Source organism: Strigops habroptila, chromosome 11, assembly GCF_004027225.2.
Source record: "Strigops habroptila isolate Jane chromosome 11, bStrHab1.2.pri, whole genome shotgun sequence".
Classification (NCBI taxonomy): domain Eukaryota; kingdom Metazoa; phylum Chordata; class Aves; order Psittaciformes; family Psittacidae; genus Strigops; species Strigops habroptila.
The window spans coordinates 37,050,108-37,074,817 of NC_046360.1; the positions used below are offsets into that span (position 1 = coordinate 37,050,108).

Genomic DNA, 24,710 nt, shown 5'->3' on the forward strand with positions numbered 1-24,710 from the left:
TTACATTAAATTATTGCTTTATTTCAGGTGCTATGCAAGTCTCTGTCACAGTCCACCCTTCCCCCCCGAGATGCCATGTCCACCCCAAACAGCCCAGTAAGGAGGGGAAAGACCTCAAGGGATCCTGCCCGATAAAGGAGTCTTCCCAAGACTTGGAGCTACAGCGGAGTCTTGGTTAAAAGAAAATCCCCAGCCAAGGCAAGCCCTCCTACCCAGCAGTGTCTGGTCCCACCACCATCCCCTGGAGATGATGAAGGTCAGGAGGGAAAGGGAAGGAAAAGCTCCAGTATTTCAAGAGGCGTCTTCCCTCCAAACTACGCAGGATGTAGAACAGACTGTAACGGAGAGGGCATAGGGAGGAAGTCAACCAAGACATCAGTACGGGTGGGAGGAGAGGAACTGTGACAAGATGAGAGTTACCCAGCTCTCTCTCACCTCTCCCCCCAGTCCCTGCCTCATCGGATGCGAAGGTACGAGGGGATGGAGTAGTTGAAGAGTAAGTAGTCCATTTTGTATAAATTAAAGAGTCTCCTTTGGTAGAAAGGGCTAATGTCCTGGAAGAACTGCGCTGTCATGTCATCCGTCGTCCTCGTGGTCTTGGACGAAGACGGGAACTTGATGCTCGTGTCGGCCCCAACCAGCTGGAGGATGTAGTTGGCATCTTCAGCCAAGGTCTCATACTTGCCCACCACATCGTAGTGGACGATGCAGGGATGGCAGAGCGAGTGCACCCGCTCCCAGTGCTCGTTGAAGGGCTCCTCCCGCTGCGTCCGCGGGTCCAGCAGGTAGTAGACGAACTCCTCGAAGCGCACGTCGTCGCCGCGCTCCAGCGCCGCGTCGCTGGGCTCCTGCCGGTGCCGCCGGATGATCTTGGTGCCGTAGCGCTTGTGGAAGGCAGTGTTGTAGCTGCGGGTGAACTTGTTGCGATACGCCGAGACCAGGCGCTCAAAGGGCTCCCGCACAAAGATGAACTTGAGGTAGCTGCGCAGGCGGTGGTTGATCTCGGGGATGCTGTACTCGGAGAGGGTGCGCAGGTTGGACGAGACATGCGCCTCGTTGGCAGGGATTTCCAGTGGGTCCCGGTACTTGCCTTGCCCCGTCAGGACCATCATCACCCGCTTCCAGTTAGTGCAGGCCACTTTGGGCACGTAGCAATAGAGGAGCCCGTGCGTGTCGTCCACCACCAAGTGCCGCAGGTCATCCGGGCGCAGGAGACGCCGCTTGCGGGTGTAGCGGTTGCAGATGTTGCTCAGCAGCTCCCGTCTCTGCTGGTGAACTGCCTGCAGTGATGACTGCTCAAACTGGGGAGGAAAAGAAAGAGATGGTCACCAGCTTGGCCATGGCAGGGGGTTGGAATTAGATGATCTTAAGCTCTTCTATGATTCTGTGTTGATCATGCCCTACACACAAGACTTGGCCCATAACTGTCCCCTTTTCATCCCCTTTCCGTCACCCGTGGGATTTTTGGGGATAGTGTTGACTTTAAACACAGTTTGATTTGGTGCACTTAATCCTTGGAGACCTGCTGAGGGCAAAAGAGAGAATAAAACATGATGAGGAGACAAGTCAAAGGGGGTGAGGGAAGAACACGTAGTGCAGAGAGTCAATAAAGGGAATATTTGTTACAGCATCCCCCACATACTGGGCTAGACATGGGGAGGTGAGGTGGAGTGGCAGGGCATGATGGAAGTGCTGCTGAAGGGGATGATGGGGCCCTTCCTGAGGGCTTCAGGTTTTATCTCCTGATGGACTTCTTCCATACAGGCTAGTCTGATACCTCAGCGCCAGTCACAGTGTCCTTTGTCCAAAGGGATGAGGAGTCCACTTATGGCCCTTTTTCTTTATCCCATCTGGCCTTTGCATCAAGGCCTGGCAGCTGCTGCATTAACTTCCCCCCTCCAGATATGGGGACGTGACCTTTCCTGTCATGGTTTTCATCAAAAATCCCAAAACATCATTAAAACATCTGGGGAAGTAAACTATTTCCAGGAACCCAGAGGGGGAAGGTCTCCTCCTCCTGCCCACTCCTTCCCCATTTTGCTCACGAGGGTTGGAAGGTTTCACATTCAGCCTTGAGATCACCACTGGGAACCTCCAACAGCCTCAACCACAACCACAAACGGCTTCACCACCCGTTTCCTCCTCCGGGGCCGCTCTGACCCCATAGAGGTGTTGCTCTAATGCAACGCAATGGCTCCCATGTGGCAACATGACAACAGCTCCTCCTGCAAGGGATGGATTATTGGATTATGGACCTCATTTCCACAAAAGAAATAACCTTGTCCAGGTCACTTTAGTGACTACTTTCTCCAGGAACCTCACAGGCAGTAACCTGAGTTAGGGGCAAGAGAAAGCATCCAATTTCTGCTCCTTCCAAAGGGGAGATGATAAGGGAAAATGCTCAGGTGGAGGAAATGCAGGTTAATGAACAATAACTGCTACCAAGACATGACTTTGACACTGTTGGCTACTTGGATATGAAGAAGACACAGCACCTAACACCATAGCTGAAGAAGCACAGTAGAAGGAATCAATTGCCCATCACCTTTTATAATTGGAAACCCCTTTTGCAAGTGTTGTTAAAAAAATAAAGAGGTATCCTAATAACGTGATTTTTTTTCCAGGTGTTTTTCCCTGCACTTGAGTAATTCAAAACTATTGGAAGAGAGACAGACAGACAGACACTGTCTGCAGGCATGGCAACAAAGAAATGTGACTACTTCTCAACAGCCACCCACTGGAATAAGTGCATGTCTTGCAGTTATTTCAGAGTAAAATTGCTCTTTTCATTTCCTTCTCTTTAAAAGCCAGAGAAATTAACTATCACTTCTAAAGAAGTAACACCAGGACATTCCAGCAGCATTAGGGATTGCTGGCATCACGGCCAAGAAAGTCCACGCTTGCCATTTTTCCCAGCTAAAATGTTAATTTGGCTGCTTATAGACACAAAAGCATCAACCTAGACAGTAACACAAAGCATCATGTATGGAAAGGAGGCCATGCAGCCCCTGTGTCTTGTCCTGCAGCAGATCCTTGCATGGCCAGGGACCCACTAAACCCACCTAGAAGGGAACATTTCCCTGCGCAGGCTGTGCCTGATTGCCCCTTCTTCAGCAAGTGTGGCTGGCTCAGGGTGATAGAGAGGGCTGAGATGTTCCAGGATTATAAACCCCTCATGGCTGGGTCCAGCTTTATATGTGTGTTAGATATTTGCATATAAATAATTATATGTATATTCATATACATGTGCATAAACGTATATAGCACCCAACATGGAAGCATCTATCCATTATTAGCTCAGAAGTGCAGCAATGATGCTCTTGCCCTGCCATGATGGCCCAGACTTGGCTTTGAAATCCTCAGATGGTGAAACCTCCCAGGTTTACCCAGCTCAGCCCACCAGTAATGAAAACGTTCGCCCAAGCACCAAGTTTTTTATCAACAATTACTCCAAAGTAGTGTAATCCTTCCCTTTGGCCATGGTCAGAGGTCCAGTCATGGGGACCATGTTGTGGTTGGAGGCAGCACAGTGCCCCACACACCGGAGGGGTGGAAGAAGGGGTCAACCCCCAGCACCCTAATCCCTCTTCACCCATCATCTCCCTGTCCCCTTACCTGGTCACTCTCATAGAGGGCCTGGAGTGGGCTGCGACCAGCTTTCCCCTGCCAGATTGATCTCATAACCCCATCTTCTGCAGCTGGAAAAGGAGACAGAAAAAACAGGTCTTTTAGCTCACTGGCCACCACCAAACAGAAGCTAATTGATTATACAAGCCACAGATGGCATCTTTTGAGCCTAAACAACCAGAAGGAAAAATCCAAATCCCATCTTGATTTTCATGTGCTTGTATTTTACTTAAATGAAAAGTGCTCCAAAAGCATAAAGTCACCAGGGTCTAAGCTAAACATCCTTCATTTCTGAAGCTGTAATTAGGGGGAAATGATGGCCTGATCTCACCAGATTTCATCAGCAGAGCCTGTATGCTTGTTTGTTCGTGGGAAATGACACTTCCTGCAGCACTGGACTGCTCGAGATGTGACTCAACATGAAGGTTTGGGTTCTTCCTCAATCCCCTGTATCAGTTACCCCACAGGAGGGTGAAACAGCATCTGTGCTAATGAGAGATAAGCGCAAGACCCAACGTATGTGAGATGCACGTCTCAGGGGAGCCCTGTTTCACATTTCCAGGCTCAGCCCTCTGCAAATGACAGAGAACGAGCTCAACCTTGAAAACTGGACTCACTGCAGATCCAATCTGCAAGCAGAGAGCACTGAAACCAAGTCCCTTTCCTCGTTGGGGCTGATAAACTCCTGGTTAAGCTTAAGAGCGTGACCCCGCTCTCTGGAAGCGCCCTGCACCGCAGCAGACGCTTCTCCTATATTTAGTAAAAGCAAAGTGGAGGCGTTTGTTTTCGAGATTAACACGTGCATCACCCAGAACCTTTCTTAGGAAGGACATAACAAACCCCAGGTGGTTCACGCTGACCTGAAGCTGCTAGAAATGCAAATTGCTCGTGCCGGTACCACGCTGGGATGCAGGGAAATGCATCCCAGGAAAGGCTTGAGTGCCCAGTGCAGGGTCACGCCATGGACAAGGGTATAAGACGCGGACAGGTCAATAGCACAAGGGGGAATGGGTTCAAACTGAAACAGGGGAAGCTCAAGTTAGATATAAGGCAGAAGTTCTTCCCTGTGAGGGTGCTGAGGCGCTGGCACAGGGTGCCCAGAGAAGCTGTGGCTGCCCCATCCCTGGCAGTGTTCAAGGCCAGGTTGGACACAGGGGCTTGGAGCAACCTGCTCTAGTGGAAGGTGTCCCTGCCCGTCACAGAGGTTGGAACTGGATGAGCTTTAAGGTCCTTTCCAACCCAAACCACTCTATGATTCTATGGCAGGGATGAAGCGGGGTGGCTCTGCAGGAGGCTCTTTAAGGTGAACAAAAAGTAAATCTGCAGCAAAGCATGGAGTGAGCAGAGATTGGGCAGGTCAGATCCCTGCTCTGGTCGCTCCAGGCTGAAGCTTTCAGTGCTGCGAGGCAGAGGAACAAGCCCGGCCAGAGCCTGCTGCACTCCACATACCTCCTGCCAACAGCCCCAGTAGAAACGTTGCAAAATGGATTTCCTCCAGCCTTTCCCCAGCACAAGAGCTGGCAGAGAACAAGGCGTCTTCTCTGGATAGCAGCAAACCCCCCAGAATCCCGCTGTGCTCTAGCTGTACGGGCTTCCAGGAGGAAAAAGGGGAAGAGAAAGCAAATAAGGCAAAAACCAAGCTGCCAGGCTGCTCCCGTGCGGCTGGAGGAGCCAGAGCTGGAAGGGGGAGGACACCAATGCTCCACACTCACTGCATCTGACAGCTTCTGCTCTCCAAAGCGATGACACCATCCCTGCCCCAGACGCACGCCAAACCCTTCTGGCCCAACAGCAGGTTTTCACAGGCTCCAACCACAGCGAAGCCTCCCCCCTCCTCAGAAACCGTCTGCTCACGCTGCACACAGCATCCCAAGGAGAAAAGCAAACGTGAGGATGAGGTTTGGAGACAGTGTTAAACCCTGCGGCACAGGGGGATGCAGCAGATGCATCCATGTGCAGTGTGTGGAGGGCAGCAGCCAATGTGTGTACCCCTGGGACCAAAGCATCCATCCTCTGCAGGGGTCAGACACCTACAGATACCTACAGGCAGCAACGTGTGCTTGAATGGAGACTGGAGACAGGCTGCCTGTGCCCAGAGCATCCCCAAACCACCTGATGGTGCAGATAGATGGGCAATGGCACCTACACATCCCTCTTCCACTCATTCACGCTGAAAGTGAGTCAATCACGCCATTCCCTGTGCCACTGGCTTACCCATCCCTGGGATGCTCCTGGGACTCCAAGACATTTGGGAAGGCCAAGGAATACTGAAAGATATGACAGTGTTGAGGAGGGAGTATCATCTGAGTAAATTAATGGTTAGTGCTACATTTTGGCATCACGGCCCTGAGTACAGCAGGATCTTCCATCATGGGGGAGCTGCCAAGATATTTGTATCCTGGCTTTCCTCCTGACTTTACAGCTTGCTGCTGACATTCCCAGATTCCACCACATGCAGTGGTAATCCACAGAAATCTAGCATCACTACAATTGCATCCGAAAGCAAGGATATCACTTAGCCAAGGTATATTGAGTTTCTGAGGAGAAGAAAACATCAGCCCTTGGCAACTGCTGGATCACCACTTGGATAACGAATATCAAGACAGTGTATGCCCATGATCCAAATCAAAAATGTTTTGAAGAAGGAAAATACCACATTTGTCCTTTGTGTCGTCAAAGGATGAGGCAAGGAAATAGGGGTGATGCAAAGCAAGAGACCAAAATCCCACGCTAGAGCAGTAATATTGACTAGAAATCACTGAAGATGAGCCTGAAAGGGAGCTCAGGCCCATTGTGGAGTCTCCTGTGCTACAAATGCTTTCAGTCTTTCCTTCAGAGCTTAAAAAGGCAACATGCTCCCTCCCTCCTTTCCCCCTACATCCCAGATTTTAGCGCTGCCCCATCAAACCCAAAGCTGTTCTCCTGCAGTGGTGTGACATCGACACCACAGCAGGATCTGTGTTTCAGTGACTCACCAGCTCTCTTTGGAAAAGGGAATAGATTCAAAAGCTAAAGTGAATATTTAGGTGTACTAGCTGATTGCAAAGACAGCCAGACATGTGTGAGGCGAGGGAAAGACTGGATCATGCCCATCCCAGACTTCTGGAATCACCAGAGAAAGGATTTGCTGTTTTGGCTGCAGAGACTCTTTGTTACGGAGGGAGGTTCTCTGCAACCACAACAGCAAATCCAGTGCCTGAACTGAAGAGCTTGGCTTGGAGACAGGGCTCAAGCAGCAACAAGCCTGCTAGGCTGACATCAGCATTATCACGGCTTTAGAAAACAGTCTGGAGGAAAGAAAACAATTAAAAGACGTGGGTGCAAGTGGATAGGGGAATAAAATCAACACCGCATTGGCAAAGCGCAGCTCGTACCCGTGCAACCTCATCTGTGAGTAAAATAAGCCATTCCTGTAGATCAAGCTCATGTGGTAGATCTTCACCCAGATATAATGCGTGAGATACGGCAGACCACAGGAAATAGGTACTTCAGTCAGAGGAGATGAAGTTTAAAAGGTGATCTATAAGGGACATAAGCAGCTGGAAAGCAGGCAGCGTTCACACGGGAAATGCTGGGCAGAAGGCAGACTTCTAGTAAAACAGCTCCAAGACTGGCTTTGGGATCAATACCTTGGGAATGAGTTGACATAGAAATAGAAAGAACTGATGATGGACAAAGCATTGAGAAAGGCTGCCATGGCAGGGAGAGACTAAAACACCAAACAGGGAAACTAAAGCTTTTTCCTGGACCAGGGGAGTGGAAATTCAACAGAGTTTAGTTTCACAATGTTGGAATTCAGTAGTTTTGGCTAGTTTGCTGCTGCAAGTGGCAGGAGGTCCCAGATGCATTAGTTCTGGGCTATAAGCTGCCAGCATGACAGCCATAAAAAAGGGCAAATGAAGTCCTGAAACAGATCAGGTATTTGCCATGGAAGCAAAAAGACATGAATACTATTATCCATAGCACTGGCATCCCCCACCTGCAGCACTGACAGCTCTGCTCTCCTGGGACCATGCAGACCTAGAGCTGATGAACAGGGCTGTGAGGCAACCAGACAATCCCAGGACTGGCTCCCCATGCATGTGTGTGCTGAGCCAGGATGGACAGTCCTTTAGGAACAGGCCAGCAGAGAGGGATGGGAGGTGTTTCACATGCAGGACATCTTCATGCCCTGACTCAAAAGCCAACTAGGAAGAGGTTTGGAAACCCCAGATCAGTGGGAGTCTGGCCAAGATGCAGCAGGAGAATCCCAACTCCTTTTGGGCTGGAGGATGGAGCATTCAAGCATTTTTCCAGGCTGTACCCTGCAGCTACGAGGAGCCAAAAGCTCCACTTGTGGTCTCCAGTATGAAACACTGGAGAGAGTTAAAACCTGGAGATTCAGTGTTCTCCAGCCAAAGGAAGTGAAGGGACAGCACGCATGAGAACGCACCCAAGCAGAGGTCCCAAACAGCTCATCCTGACTCCACTACCGTCTCAGAGCCCCGGCTCCACTTCCTGTTGTGTCTGCACAAAACCTAAAAAAAGAGAAAGACTAATTGTGGTGCCTGGTCACCTGAAATGATCAGTCTGAGTGTAAATGACAGCCTGCAGCTCCCTGCGGGTGAGTGGGATTGGTGCCTGCCTGGGCTGCAGGAACACTCGGGTCTCAGGGCAGCCCTTCTGGGAAGGGGATGCTCTATCTCAGACCAAAAAACCCCCTCTGAACTTGGGGAGGTGGGGTGTGAAACCATCACATTTGTGATGGGTTTGTGATGGATTCACATTTGTGATGGATTCTGGACATAGGAAAAGGTATCAGTGACATGAACTGGCTGCCTGACACGTGGCATGCATGCAGCAGGAAGAAGCGAAAGAACAGTTGACAGTGGGAAACATATAAGAACAGTATTACTGCTTTTTACCAAAAGGGGAAACAACACCCAGAGCTCTACAGTGTAACAGGATCAGCACTTGCTTTAAGTCACTGAAAGAGCCAGAAATGAGTACCTGGATCTCTGTGGGTACAGCAATGAGCTGTCCCAGACATCACTGACTCCCCTCCAGCACCTGCCATGGGCAATGAGCAAGTGCTTCAGACATAGCAGCGATGCCTCACTCATCCCTGACTGCAGAAACACAGCCTCGTGGAGACGGGCTCCTCGCTGTTAAAATAACTGCACCCAAGAGACACAGAGAGGATCCTGCCTTCTAATTTAAGAGAGTTACTCAAAGCCAAGCCCTTGCTGCAGCCACTGGCTGCTGAATCGGTCCAATTTTCGATTTTAACATCCAAGAGGGAAAAAAAAAGCCCTGCTTGGAAGGCTCAGAGCAATTGGGTTGAGCAGTGCTGGTCTCAAGGAAGCAGTTTCATTCTAGGAAGCTCTGGCTTTTCTGCTTGGGCTCGTATTGGTGGAGAACACATTTGCTCCACTTCCACCTAAGCACAAGAGCTGGTTGTTGGGCTGGTTTATCCTAAAGATAACTACTTGTCAAAACAAGGACGCAAACACCACAATCCAACAGCAAACTCCAAGCCCTCTGATTTAATGTTGCTGAAGGTAGCGACCTCTCTTTGATGGAGAAGATCAAATAAGTGACCGCTTGCTTTCCTGCATGCTGCATTCAGCTGTGAGAAAGTGTGGCAATTCTGGCATTCACACATCCTCAGAGCTAAGGGAGCACCTCTAAGAATTAAAAACAGAACCCATTCCTATGTTTACTCTTACTGTAAAGTTATGATTTGGGAATGCAAACTTTTGGCTTCAGCAAAGAGACAATCCAATCAATTTGGAATCCTGCGACTGCTCGTTTGTATTGCATCTAAAAATCCAGGGATACAGGAAATATAAAATGCTAGAGAAGAAAAGGAATCCAACAGCCATATGCTTGATTTGCTTAAATGCACGCTTCAGCTTTGTGAATTCGGACTCAACCAGCTCCTTGGGCAGGTCTGCAGGCAGGCACATCCCCGTCCCCTGCAAAACCTCCACATGACTTAATGGCATCCCTTTGTGTCACCAGCTGAGCCACAACCCTCAGGCATTGGCATGGACCTGGAAGCTGAACTGCCCCTCTGAAACCACTGGATAAGGTTCTTCTCTCACCAGCACGGCATCCTAACCCTCAGGCTCAGAAACTGCCTCCAGGTAGCTTGGTTTTGGGCCATACAACTCTTATTTTCCAGCACAGCCACCACATGGATGTCAGCATGGTTATCCACCACAGCAAAGCCCCATCTCCAGCCAGGAACCACCTCTCACAAGGAGCATCCCCAGCAGCTTGGCAACTGTGATTGGTGTCACACACCTCCAAGAGCACAGACAACCAAAATATGCCTGTTCTCACAGGGATGGGGAGTAAAACACACCCAAGTCTGAAGCTCAACTGCTTGTCCATCAAAGGGCTTAATGAAGACTATTTCATTGCTTTTACCGTTACAAGATCACTGCTATGCGTTTGCAAACGACACCTCCCCAGTGGTACCCACATGACATGGTGGGTTGGAAAACACACACGTGTGCTTTGGGGCTGAGCAAGAGATCATTGGGACCTTTGGCTCCTTGTTTAGAGGTCCTGCTGAATCAGACAAGTACAGGATCATGCCCAGAGACAGGATTGCTTCCCATAAGGAGAATGCTCCAGTCAGTGGTTCATGCGGTCCTGACTTAATGCTGTTTCATCCAGCAGAAATTAAGCCAATCCAAGTGACTTGAACTTGGCTGGATCAGACAGAACTGAGTCCCAGCAGCACGGGGATGCTTGAAAGCTTAGCTCAGGCTTTTTTCCACCACTACATATCATCTACCATCCCCCCCAGCCCTTCTGAAACAGCCAAACCAAATAATTCACCCACCACCACCCCCTCTCCACCTTCCAGCACTCAGAAACTGCAGCGGGATAAACAGGGATGTGTTGCAAAGAGGTTACCCACAAAGCTAAGGGGAAAACCACAAATAAAAGCAGCTTGGAGGCAAACCTGAGCGGGGCAAGACAGGACGTGCACATGAGGAGGTTTACACAGAGAACAGCCCAGGTACAACAGGCCCGACGAGCTGCAGCAGTGAAAGACAAACCTTCTGTCCCATGAGCTCGAATGGATGACCCCACACATTCTTGCATATGGGAGATGATGGTTTTGCAGCACCGCAGGCACCAGGGTCACCTAAAAGTGATGTTTTAGCTGCTGCGCTAAAGTATCATTTCAAGGTGAGACGAGGGAGAAGAACAAGAGGGATGAAGGCTGCACAATGGTCCGCTCCTGCCGATGGAGGAGTCCTACCAGCCCCCATCGCACAGACCTTCCTCCCCCAGAAAACCCTCCTTTTCCCCAAAGGACTCTTTTGGCTTTCTGGGAACCTACTTAAGGCCAACTCCAAGCAGCTACAGATGGCCCTTGAAGGGTGATGGGGCTCCCCATCCCCAGCTCTCATTTTCAGCACACATCTCTGCTGATGAAGAACCCCCAGTACCTCCTTCCCAGCCACGTTCCTCAGAAGAGGTACCACAGGCAATGATGTGAGGTGACACCTCTCACTCCTGAGGAAGCCCTACTGTACAATCCCCTTAGGTAAGAGGGAAAGGAGCATTTTCCAACCTCCTTCCACCAAATGCACATGCTCCACAGCTACTCTCCCCTGGGGCAAACCCTTCTGCAGCATTTCCAGCCCAAAACCACAGTTCCTACACACACAGAGATCTCAAGCTATTGGGCACCACCACAAGGTGTGCATGGGCACGATGTCCAAGATGACTTCCTCTGAGAAAGAGATGAAAGGTGTCACCCCCTAAAAAAATCATACCCCTGTTTGCAGCAATCACCTCCTTGCAGCTTCTCCAAAGTCCTAGGGCTGTGTGGCACCACTAGACGGTAACAGCAGCCAGGTTCCCTGGCACTAAGGACAGTCTCCCTCCGGCCAAGAACCACACTGTGAAGAGGGGACAATGAATCACTGTTTTACATGGGATAATTTGACCAACCACACCTCCTTTAATGGGAAAAACCATTCCCTCTTCTCGGGATGTGCACTGCTGGCTGGAAGGCAGCGGTCCATGGGCAAGAGCTGGGCAAGGGGGTGTGATGCCTTCAGGAAATGTTAGTGCAGGGTGTGGATGAATGTCCTAAGCTATTCTTTGTGGAAAGGGATGGATGGGATGAGTACACGTCCTGCTCTCATTCCAGCCAGACAGAGAACGGCTGAGCCTGCCAGAGGTTGTGGGGTATGTCTGGGGTGGAAATTCATGGCCTCGGGAACTGAAGTGGAAACAAACATCCAAGTACACCTGCCTTTACCTGTGCACGAGATGCCTGATGTCTGCACAGTCATCTGCTGTCTGAGACCCTGTGCCATGGCTCACAGGACGGGAGTGCCTCTGGCACACTGCACTGGGGAATGGAGCCTCGTTGCCTGATACTGGGGCACTTACACCATCCACAACGTGCATATTACAGCCCAGGGCCCTCACGCACAGAAATCTGAGGGCAAACGGGTATGGACAGCCCAGGAGCCTCGAGCATATCAAATCATAGAATAATAGAGTGGTTTGGGTTGAAGGGACCTTAAAGCTCATCCAGTTCCAACCCCCTGCCATGGGCAGGGACACCTTCCACTTAGAGCAGGCTGCTCCAAGCCACTGTGTCCAACCTGGCCTTGAACACTGCCAGGGATGGGGCAGCCACAGCTTCTCTGGGCACCCTGTGCCAGCGCCTCAGTACCCTCACAGGGAAGAACTTCTGCCTAAGATCTATGATTCGATGGTTCTCACTCCTCACAGTCTGCTGTGCCTTTGGCACACACCATGGCTGAAAACAAGACACTAGGAGAGACCAACCACTGCCACATCACAGCCACATCACAGCCTGCATGTCCCATCAGCAGCATGGGGGATGTGAGATGAGAGCGGGGCAGCGGCCCAACATTCAGAGCTATTTTGGTTTTTCTCCAAACCACTAAAAAAGAAGGATCTCTGCTGAACACTCTCCAAAGAAACATAGCAAGCACTGCTGACAACGTCACCTCCATTGTCCACTTCTATTAATCCTCTTACAGATCCAGCAGGAACCAGAGGGCACGGTGGCTTCTCACCATTCGAGGCGCGCAAGCCAGCATGACTCTGAGTGCAGCCCCACCAGCACCCTACAAGGGACACATCCCACCAGGCTGCTGGGGCACTTGAGTGACAGAAGAGACAATGGGCTCATGTGTGTGTTTTGCTTCTTGTGCCTGGATGCCAAACCCAGCCCACAGAGCTCTGTGTTTGCAGCGCAAGCTCAGCATTCTGCAGTGAACGCTGGAGCTGATGGGTTAGCATCAATGGGTCTGCAGCCAGCTCCATCCTCCATATGCTGCACAAACTGCTCCGACAGCAGCCACTGAGGCGCTGGGAGGTTTGGGGGGTGTCGTCAGTATTGTTTTAAGCTACCACAAAAAGAACATTAAGCTCCTGACATGAGATGGGGTCTGAACATCCTGCGCTAGTTCAGATTTCTACCGCGTGTCTCACACACTGGGAAGGAAAATAACTATTTTTCTAACTATTTTTTGCTCCTCTTTTTCCTCTCCCTAACGGGAGACAGCCCAGCCTCTAACAACTGCCTGGAATAGACTCCTGAACCTGACATCCCTGCTCTATCCAGGCTGCAGCCAGATGCCTCCTGTTCAGGGAGTGTGGGCTGTACACAAGCCAGTGTAGAGACTGGCAGTCGCTGGTTCCAGAAGCGACTGTGATTCAGAGATCTGTCTGCTGGATGTGCTTTAAAACCATTTGAGCATCACTCTTGATGAACGGGGAGGTTCTGCCAATGCCATTAGGAAGATACTAAAATTACATACGGAAGCTCCTTGTTTTCTCTAAAGCCTCATGAAAGCTCTTTCCTCTCTTGACTCCTGCCTTCTCACACAGCTTACTCTGCCTTTATGTTTCTGAAGGTAATTTTTCCTCACTTCTCACTGATTGCACCTCTTGGACCATCACAGTGTCACCAGCCATACCCAGGTACATAGCCAGAGACAGCTCAGGCTCTTGTTTTTCAAGAAAGGCTTTTCAATCCCAATTTAGACAACTTGAGTCAAGGATCATCCAGGAAAACTCTTAATCAAGTGATGGAAAAGGCTGACAGCTATAGGGTTAGCTCGCAATAAATCATGCAGAAAGGGACAGAGAGAATCCAGCTGCTTCAAGAGACCTGCCAAATGCATCATCTGTGGGGAGCAGAGCAGGAGCAGAGCCAACAGCAGCTGGTCTGGACACTCTGGACACTCCATTCAGTGCTGCTTCCTAAACCCTCCTGCCTCCTCAGTAGCAGGAAGCTCTGCTCACTAGTACCAGCCTGAAGCAGATGTCAGGAAGGTTTAATAGAAGGATCACAGGCATTTGAGGTGGGGGGATATATTTGCTGGGGCAGCGTGCCCAGCTCTCTGCTGTCACAAGGACTGTGATTAAGATCTTTATAGGAAACAGAATTCACAGTATCCAGCAGGAATACAGCCTCTGCGAGCAAATAAAATATCTGTGCCTAAGTACCCTGCAACTCTATGTTTTCAAATGGTTAATTCCTCCTACGAGCCATGCCAGAAGCTTTCCAAGAGCAATTTCTCTTCCCCATTATGCCTGTCGCTCTCCTGGCCCCAGCTGGCTGCCTGCATATATAATGCGAGCCTGACCCGCCAGCATTTCCATTCCTTGTCAATAAACTCCTCCTTTCCCGTCTGCTGCTCAGCAGGAATTGCAGCAGAAGGGTTTGTGCTGGCAGTGCCAAAGCAGAGATTCCAGCCGGGATGCACAGGGGATGATTTTCAACTGGCGATGCTGGACCAGAGACCCAGCATCTCCCCGCGCACCGTGGTGCTGTCTGTACCTCTGCAGCTCCCATCAGCAGGACAGGCTCAGGCAAGCCACTGCTGCAGAAAGCTCTTGGGCTCAGACAGCAGCATGGGTCTACCAAGCCAAGAGCCCATCTGCACCAGCCTGATGCCTTCTGCTCAGCTGAGGCCACGTGCTGGGGACCAGGACTTGCTCACAACCTGCCTGCAGTCAGGTCTGCTTCAGCAGATGCCCTCAGAACACAGGCTACCTGCACGCACATAGGAAAAAGGAGTCTAACATCATATAGCTCCAGGACTTTCTTGCTTAATCCGTTTCAAGCCATCTTGTCAGCTCTGTAAATGATGGAAGCCTCAACGAGCAGATCGAGGGAAAAATGCACACTCAGCAAACCCTTCCCAAGGCAGCGCCCTGCACCCAGGCACTGCCTGGCTCTGCTCCATGGCTCTCACCATGCTCTGGGCAGCTGAGGGTCTGTGTTCAGCCTTTCTAAACGACAGCAGGTTGTTAACCTGGGAGACATTGCCACAAGATACAGGACAAGAGGCTTTACAGTGCGTTGAAGAGCTGCAAGAGCTTGTAGAGGAGGACAGGAGCTAATTACAGCCTGCTGGAGGCTAGGGAGAACCATCTCCAGCACATAACCTCTCATCACACAGCTCTTCATGCCTACTGCTGCTGCATTTAGTACAGGGCATTGCGCAAGGCCACCAAAGAGCCCTGTCTCCCCAGCCAGCACATTCAGCATAAGATATAAGCATCTCCAGTGTCATTGCAGCAGAGACACAATGGATCCAACATCACTGGTAGCAACTTGCGTGAGTGGTTGTTGGATTTGCCTCCCTGTTGCTGGTCAAGCCCTCAGAATACCTCTGAAGACATCTCTCTCTGTTTTACAGGGAATAAGTAAGGTCTAACGGACACCTCAGGAAGAAGGGAACTGGGGGTCCTGCACTTACACCCACCCAGCAGCAGCAACTGAAGCAGAACTCCCCCAGCATCAAGCCAGCCTTGTCTGAGTCTCACAATGCCTGCGTCTGCTGATCCTATTAAGCTAAAGGAAATCAATCCCTCCGATACTGCCAGGAGAAACTTGGAAAAGCACCAGCAGTGAGTGTGCTACCCTGCACCACTGCCAGAAGGAGCAGCCCAGCGCTGCAGATGTGTGCAGGACTCAACTCGCTGCCTGCTCATGCCATGAAGGAACATGACTGTGCAGAGATGCTCCCCATGGCCAGGGGAGAGGGCAGAGCCTGCAGGGCATCACAGTAAGAGTGGGGATGGGGAACTGCTGGGGAGCTGCTGACCTCCAACTGATCTGTGCTTATTTTCCAGGTCCGGCATTGAAGAAAGCCCTCTGGAACGGGGGAGCCAGCACTAGAGACACCCACACCTGGCAGATCCACACAAACATCACCTTTGAACCTTATGTCAACATCACCCATCTTCATGCAAGGTCAGTGAAGCAATATCTGGCCGGAGAGCAGGCTTGGATCAGGTTTCCTAGTGGTGGGGCTGCAAATCCACAGGGAGAGCAGCATTCCTGGAGAGATCACTCAAACCCACTGTCTGATCCCTGGAAGGGCCGGGAAAGCAGCCAGGAGATGGAGGGCTATTAATCAAGTAGCATTTACAAAGAAGAGTAAGCTGTGAGCACTGTTGTGACAAGAGGCCAGCACTCGTGACCTCAGCATCCCTCAGTACCACAGGTGACAAGGGACCCATACACCACGCCATGCCCTGTGCGCTGTTGTGAAGGTCCAGAACATTCCATAGCACACCTCCACGCTCACGTACCATGGGTAGCGTGACCCATCTGATGCAACCAGGCTAAAGGCTTGCTCGTCTCCCACTGGAGCCACTTCAGGGACAGTGCCACCTTCAGAAGAGACTTTTTGGGGAGAAAGCGGCTTCAGGTCCAGCTGGATCAGGATGTGAGGGAGTGTATGAAAATTAAGTCCCATTATGAAAAAGGTGGGTCTCACCAGCATTGGGTGCTTCTTCAGCACTCAGCCATGATTAGTTTAGATGGCCATGTAACAGAGCAGGACACCAGAGTAGGACCTGGGGTAGCGTGGTTTGGAGCATCTCTCAGCTGCTGAAACAGCTTCACACTGTCATAGAATCACAGACTAGTTTGGGTTGGAAGGGACCTTAAAGCTCATCTAGTTCCAACACCACTGCCATGGGTAGGGACACCTCCCACTGGACCAGGTTGCTCAAACCTATGACAGACACATCACCATGAGGGTTTGGTGGCGGTGATCAGGCAGAGCAGCATCACTGGGAACACTGACTGCATTTGTCTCTCATTGCTCCAGGGCATTAGGGAGGATCACTCACAGGGTAGAGGCAAAGCAGGGGCTGGGAATGGCTGGTGCTCGAGGAGTCCAGCTCTAGGTCAGGAAGGACCAGAGACTGCACGGGGCAGTGTGGGGAAGCGGGACAGTAAAAGTAGGTAGACACCAAATTCACATGCACTCACACACTCAAAAACAGGTTCTTGACCATTTTTACTACCAAACGGTGATTTTCATCTCAGCACAGAGCTGCCAAAGGATGTGGGTTATGCGGCCAGGCTTTCCTGCACGAGTGGATGGTGACGAGCCATCTCGATGCGGATGTAGCTGCCGAACCCAAGAGCTGCTGCAGTACTAACCAGTGAGAAGAAAAACTGCTTCCTTCTCCCAGGAAAGACCAGCTCCCAGCTCTTCCCGGCCAAATTCCCATCAGCCTATCTGCCCATAAATTAACAACTGTTTATCTAATCAAAGCTCATCCAAACATTAAGAGCTCAGGGGCACTATGGGGAAACAGGAGCAGGCAGGCCAGGCTGCAGGAATTCCCAACTGGCTGGCTCAAGGCTGGACACCTCTGTGCCCTGAAGCTAAATCTGCTCAGTGCCATCCCAGCAAGCTAAAGGGCATGGATTTGAGCAAGCTGAAGAGATTTTGAATTCCTTCTCTGAGGCAAGGATCTGGTCCATCTAGAAACAAAATTCAGGCAGATCTTTGCCTCTGAGCCTCCAAAAGGTGGGAGCTGGAAAGGGTTATAAGGCAAGGGCATTCAAAAAGGATATTCACCCCAGCCAGGGCTGCTGCAAAGGGCCTGGGAAAAATGAAACCTGCTCAAAAGAAATGCTGGGTGAGAGCTTTGCTTCCCTGCCACTAACCTTCCACCAGCATGAAGATGTTCCCCCATCAACAGGTCTTGCCAGGCTGGGTGGGCAGCAGGACAGCACCAGGTTCAAGGTGGGTCTCTAATGGCATGGCTAGGATCATAGAATCCCAGACTGGTTTGTGTTGGAAGGGACCTTAAAGCTCATCCAGTTCCAACCCCCTGCCACGGCAGGGACACCTTCCACTAGAGCAGGTTGCTCCAAGCCCCTGTGTCCAACCTGGCCTTGAACACTGCCAGGGATGGGGCAGCCACAGCTTCTCTGGGCACCCTGTGCCAGCGCCTCAGCACCCTCACAGGGAAGAGCTTCTGCCTTATCTCCAACCTGAACTTCCCCTGTTTATGTTTAAACCCATCACCCGTTGTCCTATCACTACAGTCCCTGATGAAGAGTCCCAATCCCACACAGTGCTCGCACACAGCCCTTCAACTTCTCACATGGAAAGGCCATTTTTTAGGCAGCTACCCAGGGACAAGTCACAGCCTGGGGCTGACCCCAAGATGTATTTGCTGACTGAGGGCAGTGTGTGAGCAGGGGCAGTGTGGTGTGTTTGCTTTTTGCAATCCCTGTCCTGTCTGCAGGGCTCAGACTGACAGCACACTTCAGGGCACTGCTGTGCTCTGCCAGATTCAGCCCAATGAGAGGGAAGCAGGAATTTGGGGGCTGTTAAATGTGGGATGACAGTTGTGGATATTAGCCACTGCATCTGGCTACCAGGTCTCCTTGGCTTGCTGGCTCCATGCAAAGTTGGGTTAATCACTCCCGCACAGGACCCAAGTCACACAGAGCCACTCCTCACACCGAGTCCCTTGGCTCCCCTTCCCTTCCCTGTTCCCATGTCCTCTGTGTGCCCCCTCAGAGCATCACGCTCTCCTTCCAACACAATAAATGAAGCATCGTCTTTGCTCCCTGGCTCATTAAAGCTGCAAGAGAAACAAAATCAAACCACATGTTCCAGCGCTACCTCCTACGCTGAGTGATCTCCTACGGAGGACATGCAGAAAGAGGAGTTTATCTGAGCAGTGGCCACCCAGCTCCTGGGATACAGAGCAACTCTTTCATCCCACCTTTGCCCATGTAGGGCTTTGACTTAGAGTGAGATTTTGGCTTCCCAGTGGAAGCCACAGGCAATTGGGAGATGGAGAATAGAGTGAGTCAAGGCTGCAAAGGAGACATTTGGGGGTTGAACCCTATTTATTTGAGCTCTACAACTGATTTTACTGGATCATTTACTGGAATTACATGGGGTGCAAATGTGCAACAGAGCAAAAACTGGGCTAGGCAGAATAAATCACGAGAACCAGCTGTGATGCAAGGCATTTGGAGAGGAGCATCAGGGAAGGGGGACATCTGCACAGGGCAGCAGCATGTATAGGGTGCATTTAGCAATACCTCCCACCAGCCACCCCTAATGGAAGGATTTTACTGCCAAGGGGGCAGCTGTATTTGAAGAAGGGAAAAATTAATAGATCCCTGTGAAACAGTGGGGAAATCACAGAGGGCTTAATATAGCCTTGTCCCAAAGCTGCAGAGACAGGGAGAAGGTGTCCCTGTTTACAGCATTGCAAGCTCCATATGTGCAGGAACATGTACGGGAGAGAACAGACTAGTCTGAACTGGACCTCAGAGGCTGGGAATACTGGGTTCAACTCTCCACTGACACCAGTCCCTCCACCCATGAATGATTTTACTGGGGAGAAAAGAATACCCCCAGGTCTTAGGGTAGCTCAATTTATCCCTGTTGTCAGCATTGGTGCAAGCTGGAGCTAGGTATGGCGATGCTCATCCCAGCGCTACTCAGTGAGATGCTCCCTCCCTCTCAGACCACTAACATTCTTTAACTGCCTTTAACAAGGAAAGTTTTGGGCCTTTGCCCAGCTGTTCCTCAAAGCCTTAATGTGAAACATCCTCCCCTTGGCCCCACAGAGGTATTTGGGGAGTTAAGCTCTTCTTTGGGTACTCAGCTCCGAGGGGGAGTAATGGGAGTTAAGCACCTAATGCTTTTGTAGTTTCTTGGCTCCTGATAGGAGTCCTGGGAAGGACAGCTGTGTTTGCACTGGGATTAAAATGGAGGGTTTCATGCTCTCCTTTCAGATGCTTGCGGGACACAAGGACCAAGAAATAAACTCCAGCATGTAATAAACCCAGGAGTGCCCTGGGCACTGTGTGAGCACTCGCCTCCTTGCCTCAGACCTGACTGATGAGCGACACAAGGTCCTTCCTGCACCTACACAGGCAAAGGATTTATTGCTTCCAGAAGATGTTTTTGTGGAGTCCCTTTTGCAGGATAAATAGGGGTTTGGTGAATGGGGACAAAGCAGAAAGTGCAGGTGGAATGTGCTGCTGGAGAGAAACAGCCAGAGGGATGCTGGAGGGATGTGAAGGCTAGATCCACCCGGAAGAGCCACCTAAATGTTAAGCCTCTTCTGCAGTCACAGAGTTAACTCTGGGTATGCCAAGCTCCATCCTTCCCCCTCCCAACCCTCTTCCACGGATCAGAGATTATCAGAAGCTGTATGAAGCCAAGAAGGACTAGAGAAAACATTCCTCATCCAAAGCCTGGCTCTCGGGAGCAGATGGGCTTCATTACTGCCCTGCTCTCAGCATCAGACCCTGTTCTACCACAACAGGTCACGGCTACAGTATTTCATGTCTTCTTCAAACATGGCTTTCTAGCTCACTTTGCCCAATGCCTTGGCTGACAAACATCCATGTCCTTTGAGCACTGGCTCCTCCTGCATCCCAGGCATCCCAGCACCATGACTGGGAATCTGAGCCGGGCAAAACTGCCCCACAACTAAATCAAACAAAAACCTGAAAAACCAACACCATCTCAGAGCACATCCTGGATTCCACATCCCTGCCCAAACTTGCAGCACTGACCAGGGTGAAGGCAGCGTTATCTGGAAAGGTGAGGACATGTACCAGCTAGCTGCGAACACGACTCAGTCTCAGAAAGCCTTGGCTGGGTGAACCATACTCATGTCCCAAGGCAGCGCTTGAATTTCAGCCTCAAAATACCTGTAAACAATGGGGAGGAACCGAGGTCTAAAATAGGCTCTTTCCTGTTCTGGGAAAAAAAATCCCTGCTTCGTAAGGGTCTGCTAACATCTACGTGTCAGTATCTTTGTTCAGGCAAGGTCTAGGTGCATTTGTAGGTTTAGGGACCTCAATCGAATCACTTATAAACTCTGTAATTATTTGTCCCTCCTAAAGGGAAAAATCTTTAGGCACAAGGATGGAGCTGACCAAGAGTTCACAAGAGCAACCACAGACTATGGATGCATAGCTTAGAAAACCTGAAAGGCCAGATTGCAATGATCAGAAGCAAGAGCTTCTCCAAGAGCTGCTTGTGCTGAGAGATGCTGGGTTGGGCAACAGGAAACCACCCCAAAAAGTGGCAATGGATATCTTCTATATCCATCTTGGCACATCAGAAGGCTGCTAACCACACCAAAATGATAAGGCGTGGTTTTCTGTGTGAGATATGTGCCACGTGCTGCTAAAGAGATGTAAGAAGCAAGGTGGATGGTGCATTGGGACAGAACTGGAGCAGAAATAAAGCAACATGTTGAGATGGAGGGGTTTTCCTTCTTTCTTACTGGAGAAGGTGATTCAGTGCTGGAACAAGCAGGAAACAAGAGGAAGTGGAGCACTCCCTGTCACACAGGTTGTGAGCCTGGAGTGAGATAGCTGAAGGCCTATCCTTCAGGACAGACAGGTCATCACCAACCTGAAGTGAGCAGAGGACCCTATGGATGGGAGAAAGCAAGGACTACAGCCCGTGTCTGCCCCCTGGTACAGCCAGCAGCAAGGAAAGCCAACATAAAACAGCCAGGGATGTGAAGTCTGCACCCTCGAGCACACAAACCCACAAGTTGGACTTGATCTTAAAGGTCTCTTCCAACCTAGTTGAGTCTATGATTCTATGTGATGCTATCCCTCAGGAGCACCCACCTCTCCTGAGGTTGGCAAACCCACCAAGCTCACTTCAGCCTCCGGGAGAGAGACAACAGGGGATTCTGCTACTAACTCCAATTCAAACACTTCCAGCACCAAAATAACCAACTCGGTGGCATTTAGTTATTTCAGCACATGCTGGAGTGTGGGTGTTCCTAAGGCAGAACAAGAAACCCTTATTTCAGCAGAGCCACAGATCTCAGCACAAACCGCTCCAGCGCGCAACTGCCCCGATGGAGCTACAAGTGGGAAATGCAAACGGAGCAGTTTTCCTCCCATTTTCCTCCTATCTTCCTGCTCCCTGAGCTGAGCGAGCCCTTGGCACTCTCATACTTAAAGGTTTCTGGTTGTACCATCTTTCTTCCCATGTTGTTTTCCTTGTCCTGGTCACCAGATGGTTCATTCTCTATGTTAGCTAGGATTAATTCAGCACATTGCATGTAATGGACTGTGGGTGGCCCAGGAAAGTCAACCTGCTGAATCCCGATAAAGATAGAGAAAAGGATCTGACTGTTCCAGGGGGAAACTCACAGCACTACTACTTCTTCCAGCATTTTTCTTCATTATTGTACAAAAACTAAATGACACCAGATTACCAGAACTCCAAAGAACCTCCAAGCAACCATCACTTTAAAGATGACATTTTTTGTCTGCAAACTGTTTACCTATTATTGTGACTTGTAACTTCGAAAATTCAAGTAATTGGCCTCAGTTTGCTTTCCTTTGGGATAAAAAGAAAAGCAGCATTTTTAGCTTGCTTCTTTTCTGTATATGGCAATGACCTTTCCTCTGCTAGTGCAAGTATTTCACTGGGCTGAAGAGGAAAGGAAAAACTGCAAAGTAAAAAATAACAAGGGAAAGAAACGGCATAAAAATGAAGGCTGGACCCAGGGAGACAACTAACTATGGCTAGGAAATAATTGGGTTTTAAAGAGCATGAGTATCACTTGAATCCAGCTCTAATGTGAACCTCCAGGGGCAAATCTGCAGAGGGTGCTCCCCACCCTCGCAAATAGGCTGCCACTGGGTGACAAACACCACCTGAGGATCCTACCCCAGACCTATGACCACCTTCAGCAATCACACTGCCTCATGTGAAGAGATTTGCAGCTCATTAACGGTGTCGGCATCTCCCAAAGCCTCACCTGGCCGGTGCTTCTCAAGGGGTCATTCCAGACTCGAAATCCCCTAAAGCCCTGGTGAAATGCCATCACCATCACCTGCTTTCTCTGACCCGATGGGAACTTTGCGTGAAACGATGCTGAGATCACCCAAAGGATTAAAGTCAGCTCAGCACAGAAAGTTCTGCTGACTCAGACACGCAGAAGTCTCTATTTGAAAAGCAGAGTCCTGAAAAGAGCCGCATTTTCCAGTCAAATACTAGGAAGCAAATCTAAAGTAAAACACAATCATCTCCCCATTAGGAGCTCTGGAGATCAGAGCCGACTCAGTGCTGCCCTTTTAACTAGAGAGTCCCAATACTAAAATAAGGTGCATATATTATTACTTTAAAACAGAGTTACTAAGGAATACAGCACTGACCATGCTCCTCTGGGATTACTGAATTCATTTGACAGACTTCACATGCTCTCCTACAAATAGCAAATGCTTGCCCGAACCTAACTGCTTTTCAATCCTATTCAGCCAACAAGTTAAGGCTGTATTTATTTTCAGGAAAGGAAACACATTTAAGTGATGGAGCAGCCCCTATAAAAGGAAAATCACTTTCCATTTAGTCGCCCCCTGATAAAATCTAACATTTCAGGCAAATCAGCCACCTGAATTTTAAGGAGGAACTTTAAAGGCCCCATTGATGGATTGCTGCTGTAAGCACAAAACGTTAGTACATTGTTAAAACTACAGGAATTACCCAATAACATCTCTTAGGGGAAGAGGAGCCAATTTCCCCCAGAGAGCAGAAAGCAGGCAGGGAAATTAATAACCCTCAGAACAAAACTGTTTACATTTTAGTTCAGAATCGTTTCCCAATGTGGAAGATGTTTCTAAGAGCACACAGTAAGTCCCTTGAGCAAATCAACCAGATTCCCCAGGAATTTTAGCGGCCGTGGGTGCGGAATGGGCACTTATGGAACAGAGCAGCTCTTCCGTGCCCTATCCTGGCACAGCCTCGGGACCATTCCCGGAGTTAAACAGCTTCGTGCCCCGCTCTCCGCGGACGGGACGGGCACCCGCAATGAAGTTTGCTTTAACAATGCAACACGAATCACTGCAGACAGTACCGGCCACGCACCGCCAGCAAACACAGCAGCGAGCTTCCCAGACCCGAAACGAGCCGAGTTCACCGAACTCCAGGTCCCCCGTGAGTCGGTCCCGCTGGACCACACCGTTTCGCACCGACCCCGCGGTGATGGCCGGAGCCGGCTCAGCGCTGCCCGCGGTCCCGCACCCCTCTCCGCGACGGACCCACCTGGGTGGAAGCTGCTCTGGAAGTACAAGACGCCCAGCAGGAAGGAGCCGAGCCCGGCGGCCAGCGCCATCCGCGGCGCCCGGCTCCGCCGCATCCCGCGGCCGCGCAGCGCCCCGCGGACAGGGCCCGCCAGCCCCGCGCCCCGCCCCGCCCCGCCGCGGCAGGAAGTGACCGCGCCGCGGATCAGCCGCGGGAACGGGAACTTAGCCCTCTGAATCGCCCCATGCAGCCCTCACCACCGGGATCGGGACCGGCGGCGTTTCCGCGCCCGGTGCCGGGTCCGCGCCCCGCCCGCCGCCCGGAGTTAAGCGCTTCCCACCGAACGGCCGTGGTGGGGTTGGAAGGGGGGAAGAGAGAGTTACGGATGTGCTTGCGGGCGCGGGAGCTTCCTGGGGACTTCTCTCAGCACTTCGTAAGCATCGCAAAGTTTCGTGGGCTTAAAATATACCAATAGACCTCCTCTTTGTGTTCTTGGCTGCCCCCCGGCCCTGCAGTCTTTAACCGAAAGCAATAACCCTTCTGCCTAATTCTGACTCAAGCGATAAAGTTTATTGAAGGAGGAGGACACAATTTTCTACCAATCTCCCCATGGTTTTGAAAAGCAAGAGTACAAAGCGCTCTCACCACGTCCTCTAACCTCCAGGCTCTGTAATTGCAGGGAAAACAAGCTCTGAGCCTTCTGTTGCCCCAGTTTTGAAATAGCAGCAATGCTGT

At 50.6% G+C, this 24,710-nt stretch overlaps 1 protein-coding gene across 6 annotated transcripts; it reads right to left on the minus strand.

The window, feature by feature from the left end:
* CHST13 (carbohydrate sulfotransferase 13) lies at positions 1-24,472 on the minus strand. Of its 6 annotated transcripts, none has more exons than XM_030501830.1 (3): positions 23,997-24,472; positions 3,616-3,698; positions 1-1,301 (listed from the first exon to the last, which is right to left on the minus strand). In XM_030501830.1, the coding sequence occupies exons 1-3, from the start codon at positions 24,088-24,090 to the stop codon at positions 456-458; spliced, it is 1,023 nt and encodes a 340-aa protein (XP_030357690.1). In that variant the 5' UTR covers positions 24,091-24,472; the 3' UTR covers positions 1-455. The 6 variants fall into 6 exon arrangements, with proteins under 6 accessions (XP_030357690.1, XP_030357692.1, XP_030357691.1 ...); XM_030501832.1 differs by having other exon boundaries at positions 3,616-3,692; positions 23,997-24,121; XM_030501831.1 differs by having other exon boundaries at positions 3,616-3,695; positions 23,997-24,121.
* Between the last annotated feature and the right edge of the window lie 238 nt (positions 24,473-24,710).

What these genes read in the sequence shown, in the direction of transcription:
- CHST13 (XM_030501830.1), bottom strand. Translation starts at nt 24,090, where the DNA reads ATGCGGCGGAGCCGGGCGCCGCGGATGGCGCTGGCCGCCGGGCTCGGC. An exon ending in CCAGAGCAGCTTCCACCCAG is followed by an intron (nt 3,699 to 23,996) that starts GTGGGTCCGTCG and finishes CTCCTTTTCCAG; the next exon opens with CTGCAGAAGATGGGGTTATG. An exon ending in CCCTCTATGAGAGTGACCAG is followed by an intron (nt 1,302 to 3,615) that starts GTAAGGGGACAG and finishes TTTCCTCCCCAG; the next exon opens with TTTGAGCAGTCATCACTGCA.